Source organism: Anarhichas minor, unplaced genomic scaffold (assembly GCF_050575085.1).
Source record: "Anarhichas minor isolate MPS153535 unplaced genomic scaffold, ASM5057508v1 ptg000005l, whole genome shotgun sequence".
NCBI lineage: Eukaryota > Metazoa > Chordata > Actinopteri > Perciformes > Anarhichadidae > Anarhichas > Anarhichas minor.
Genome location: NW_027466451.1, coordinates 1,361,501 through 1,367,500, shown reverse-complemented (window position 1 = coordinate 1,367,500; position 6,000 = coordinate 1,361,501). Strand labels below are relative to the sequence as shown.

At 41.6% G+C, this 6,000-nt stretch overlaps 1 protein-coding gene across 1 annotated transcript in view; it reads right to left on the bottom strand.

Moving 5' to 3' along the window:
* sntb2 (syntrophin, beta 2) overlaps positions 1–6,000 on the bottom strand; it is a 33,796-nt gene that overhangs the window by 8,050 nt on the left and 19,746 nt on the right. Inside the window, exons 3-5 of the mRNA XM_076075615.1 lie at positions 5,712–5,922; positions 2,376–2,518; positions 1,592–1,788 (exon numbers count right to left, since the gene is read on the bottom strand). Coding sequence (XP_075931730.1) covers positions 1,592–1,788; positions 2,376–2,518; positions 5,712–5,922 — 551 coding nt within the window. The remainder of the gene's footprint in view (positions 1–1,591; positions 1,789–2,375; positions 2,519–5,711; positions 5,923–6,000) is intronic.

The following is a 6,000-nucleotide window of genomic DNA, read 5'->3' as shown; positions in this document are numbered from 1 at the left end:
AGGTATGTTGTGAACTCCCTTTATGAACTAAGCAGTGACATTGTCTGTCACCTGAATATCTTACTTAGACAAATTAATCCACAGCGTATAAACACAAGCCTATCTTCCTTGTAAAAACGTGCCTTATGCAGCTTAAACAGTCACGTCATTTGATCCCGAAGCACATTTCAATGTGTGTTACTGTTACGCGACTGGCTTTGAATGTTTCTGCACAACTTAGGACAGGAGGGGGGAAGAAGGAGGGAGAAAATAAGCTTTCCAGTGCTGTTCCGGCAGCCAACCATTGTTCTGTACAGAGTGGAAACATTCCCCTCTGCTGGCTCCAGCTTCTGCTTCTCCTACAGAGCTGCTCTCTCTGAGCTGCTGCACACGGCCAGCCAGCCAGTTGGTGTCTGGAGCTTCCTGTCACAGTCAAAGTACTGTGACATTTAAAGGCCTATATACATTAAACATTTTTATCTGTTCAAAAAAATCCTTTATATATGGGGTTCAGTCTGTGAACAAATATATTCTCTAGAAAACTAACTTCCACTTAACATTCACTTGTTTTATGTATAAAGGTGAACCCACATCCTCAGGTTAAAGGGCTGCTGACTCACTGCTGCCAACCTGTGTGTACAGACTCGAACCACACAGGAGCATACACGCATTTGTCCTAATGTGTGCACACAACCTTCTAGCTGTGGTGTTGTAGGTATTGCACTACATAATGAAGTGTTTCTTGTGGACAAAAAAACACTAACTATAATCAGCTAGGTTTATATATATATACCCTTGAAAAGGCAAGCCCATCTCTGGCATGGTTTTCATTTTATGGGGATTAAATACGCAATAGCAATCTATAACATATATAAATATAAATTGATATGCTTATTCTACATAAACTATAAATAAACAATAAAAAACCATTCACTTACTTTGTTTGGTATTTTTGTCATATACAGATATGCAGTGATGATTGCTGGGTAATATGTATGTTGACGTTGTCCAATGTCTCTATTTGATCATGTGACTAGACGACCACTATTGATCATTACTACTTTTTAGATTGTTACTGTGTGAGCCGCAGGCATTTAAATGTTGGAGGCCGTCAAGGTGGGGACAATTGAACTACTTTATAATACTGCATGGTAGTTAAATCTGTGCATCATATTCTATAAACTGATCATGTTTTGTGTAAAAACTCCTACTGGGAATCCAAAGTGAGATATGTCTCCGCTAATCATATCTATACTAATTACTGACATTACAGTATCTTATAGTTTCTTAAATTTCTGATTTTAACATTTTGTAATCCAAACAAAATCGTATTCTTACTCAAAGTTTTTGGCAGAATAGGCGCCACTTCGGCTCCGGTTTACTCTAAAGTCCCGCCTCTGAGCTGGTAGAGCCAATCAGAGTTCAGGATAAAGGGGGTGGGCAATCAGATTTCAGGGTGGCCACTCCTTGAGGTTGAAGTGAATATATGCAATTAAAATGCAAGTGCCTTAAACTTGTGCCATGAGACTACTTTGGAAGACCAATGTCCACCGCGGATTTTGGTACTGACTTTCAATTCTTACTACAGACGCACGCACACACACACACCCACCAATGGAGACTTCTTTGATGAGCTCAGCGGCAGCGTGTGCCCCCTGCACGAGGGCTCGCGTCCATGACGACAGATCCCAGTGGGTCTCAACTCGGAATATGTGGGACTCAATGCCCCGCCCGGTGCCCGTCCGAGTGGCGAACACCATGTCCGAACCCTGGGCAGGAGAACCCCGGGCGCTGCCAGAATGAACCAGTCTGGAGGGAGAGACATGAAAATACAACACCCCTTTATTGTTGCATGGATGATCTACATTGCCACCTAAATTAAATTGATTTGTTTCATCTGTTTATTAAAGTTGGCGAGGGGATGAACTGGTGATGACATTAGGGTTGCTTCTTTCAGGTGTTGGTCCCCAGGGCAAGCCCCCACAAAAAACCCTCTCCTGACCTAGCAAAATGTTTCACTGTAAATTTAATGAATGCAACTTTAAACTTCCAGGTACATACCATGAATTTGTTGACCGTATGTTGGCAGTAGATTTTAAGTACAGTACTGAACTGAAAGCCTGCTAAATTGTTCCTGGTCAGCTGATGCCTTGCAAAAATGGCCAATCCAAAAGCATTTTAACATAAATATTATTATCTGTACCATGAAGAAATGATAAACCCATATTAGAATTATGATGACAGTGAACTGTTCTGAGCTAAAATGTCAAATCTGTAAACGAGTAATGTTTGATTTCTGGTCTGAAATGTTTCCTGATGCACGGAAAGAGGACCAGTCGGGTAAGACATGTGCATTCTGGCTACAGCCGAATGACCCTGCTGTCTGTTGTCCTCACCTTGTGGCTAGCAGCGGGTGTGTGAGCAGAGGCATGGACCAGGACTCTCTGCTCCATGGCACCGATTCGAATAGCAGGATGTCCTTCTCCGTCAGTGCCATGACCACTGGCTTGTACTGCTGCCGTCCACCTTCCAGCTGGACCTAAAGAAGAGAGTTAGGGGGAGATGTCAATACTCATAATTACTGATAGTAGACAATAAATCTCCAAATTACATTTTGTACTACATGTATCGTCCAGTAATTCTACCATTAGGTTTACTGCAAAACCAACCACTAGTCAACTTGCATGAAATAGTCTCCAACCCTACGAATTATTACAGGTAAGCCTGGCTATGTTAGAAAAGTAAACAGATGTGTTCTCCATTTCCATAGCTATAGATCTCACTATTAACTTTATTTGTAAAATATTACAACATTACTGAACAGACATAGTACAGGTCTAATGATGTTTAATGTAGTTTGAAAGGGTGCAGGTAGGTATGTAGTTCGATGAGGTACAGGTATAGGGCTGTAGTTTGACGGGGTGCAGGTAAAGTGACATAGTTTGACAGGGTATAAACTATAATGGGTTACAGATATAGTGATGTAGTTGGACAGGTAAAAGCATAGTGATGTAGTTTGACATATCACTATGGCGTATGGGTAGATGGTAAAGTGATACAGTTTGACGCGGTAAAAACTAGTAAAGGGTACAGTTAAAGTGATGTAGTTTGATAAGGTACAGGTTTAGTGAAGTAGTTTGATGGGGTATAAACTATGACAAGGTACAGGTATCATGATGTAGTTTGATGGGGTACAGGTATAGTGATGCAGTCTGGCGATTAAACTACGATGGGGTACAGGAATAGGGATGTATTTTGACGGGGTACAGGTATAGTGAAGTAGTTTGACAGTGTAGCGGTATAGTGATGTCGTTTGACAGTGTAGCGGTATAGTGATGTCGTTTGACAGTGTAGCGGTATAGTGAAGTAGTTTGACAGTGTAGCGGTATAGTGATGTCGTTTGACAGTGTAGCGGTGTTCTTGGACAGTGTAATGGTATAGTGATTAGGGGTGTAACAATACACCTATTTGTATTAAACTGTTCGGTACGAGGCTCACGGTTCGGTACACATTACGAACCGAACAATACGTTTGAATAATACTATTGCATTTCAATTGTGGGAAATATAATGTTCTCTTGGTGGTGCCACTTCGCTCAACATGGCAACCCACCCGACATAACAGACAACATGCTGTCTGACACTCCCACCACGGAAGAACAACATTCTACACTCTATGCTAAACTAGCTTACCAGGAAAACCAACAGCAGCACAACACTACAAACTCTCCCCGCAGCGTTTAGGTAGCTACTACCTACCGATTCAAACAGGGCTCAAGGTATATTTATAGCCGCAGATATGAGACGCTACTCTGGAGTGGAAAACCAGGCTGTACGAACATGCTCTGACAACAGACGGCCGGACATTATGGACTACACAAAGCTAGCTGACTGTAACGACACAAATAGGCCGATGTCATTAATCTAGCGTCTCAGAAAGCAACGGCAGTGCAGCAGATCAGAGAGATTGTGACCTTCTTATACAGAAGCACAACAGCAGCCCATGTGTTAAAGACAAAACAGGAGTTGCTGCAGCTTCCTGTACACAAATGAATCCATCATTGTACAAAATAAAAAAAGAACATACTTTATAATGGCATTTCTGTTTTTCTGCTGTATTGAGAGAATTTTGTGAACCGTTACACCCCTAATAGTGATGTACTTTTTACAGAGTACAGCGACAGAGGAGTTAAGTAGCTCATCCTGACAGTCTGACCTGAATTTTGACAGCATTGTGATAAAAATAAGGCGGTGTGTGTTTGTCTGAGTCATGGCTGAGTGACTGGAGTTACAGTGAAAAGCAATGACATCAAAACCAGACAGTGTGTTTGTGGGTGCAGCCATGGTGAGTAGGTGGGCTCTACAGGAAATGGTGCAATGCAACGGAAACTTGCATATGTGTTTCCTGTCTGAGCCTGGTCAAGATAAACACAGCCAGACATCCATGCATTCAACATGGCCTTGAATGGACACTTCATCAAAGGGAAAAGATATTATTCAGAGGGAATGGAGAGTGGCCCTGGTTCACTTTTCAAGGGACATGTTTAAATTTAGGACTACAGCTAATTCACGAAAACACACTCTTCCTGTGTGTTGCTGCAGAGAAGAAATGCCAGCGTATATGCTTGAGATCTGTGTATGTGCAGTGATTTAGAAGAAATGAAATAGGTACTGTGGCAAACTAAACTGAAAAACCACTGATACCATTTCCTGTTCAAAGCAACCTGTGTTTCAACTTTATATTTATCCAACCTGAAAATGCACTGTATTCCCGCACTAGCATCAAAGCATGTGCTGATAAAAAAAATACTTATAGTGTAATTATCTTGGCCAAAAGTCTACCTTGATATGTATAAATAACAAGTTTTTAATTGAAATATATCATAATTCAACATTTCTTACGTATTTTATTTTGAAACATGTCTGAAATAAAAAAGTACTTACACCTCAAACCTAAAGATGCCTTATCCAAAAAATATAGAAATAGAAATGTGGTGGTTTTGGTTGTAGGAACATCTTTGTGTTGGAGCAACAGTATTTCTTGACCAAACTGGGTGCATGGCTATGTTTAGCATTTCAAACGGTTGGAGCACCATCATAACACGATAAGATAGATAGTTTCACTAAAGAAAAAATATTTGATTAGAGATTTGTTAGCCTCAGAGTTCAGCACATGCAGATGCCGACCTTCAACCGGATCCAAAATGAAACAGGTTGTTGGAGCCCAACCGTAGTTGTGGCCGTATCAATGAATAGCTTTCCATACAACAACTTTAGATGCTACAATACAATAGGCAGTACTGCAGCTGTTGGAAGGCATGTTTCTTCACTTTTAACAGAGCTAGCTTAGCAGTTTTCCCCTGCTTCCATCATTTGTGATAAGCTAGGCTAGGCTAAGCATGCGCATGAACTCGATGTTCAGAGATAAAATTTCTATGGGTATAGTGGAATCTTTAAACAAATAGTTTTAGTCTATTTATGTAGTTATTCGCTGTATTATTAGTTATATGTTTAAGTGTTATTCCATTTGTGTTATTAAATTATTAAATATGAAAACACTATGCAACTGCTTATCCCCTGTATAGACCACTTCACCGTTGTCAATGTAAACAATCCAAATGTGTCCCAGTTTATTTCCTGTATGTGAATGACATCAGCTGACAGGAAGTAAACACGGACCCAAGACGTTGACGAGCAATGCATTTTTGTCTCCAAGCCGCTAAACCAAGATACCTGTTCGGCCAGCCAGCCGATGTGTTTGAGATGGGGGTTGGTGGCGGCTGAAGACGAGGCCCCCAGGTAGGCGTTGATGTGAGCCAGGGTGTGCGGCAGCAGAGCGGCAATGTTGGTGTGGACGGCGGTGAACCAGGAGTTGGCGGTGGGGCCGTCTTTGCAGCGCAGCACCACCGTGTGCTGGCCATCCGGGGAATGGAGCTCCAAAAGTCTGAATAGGACACGTATGAACTGTATCAGCAACCCCACACAGGAATGAGACAAAATTTCATGTCAAGTTCTCACGGAA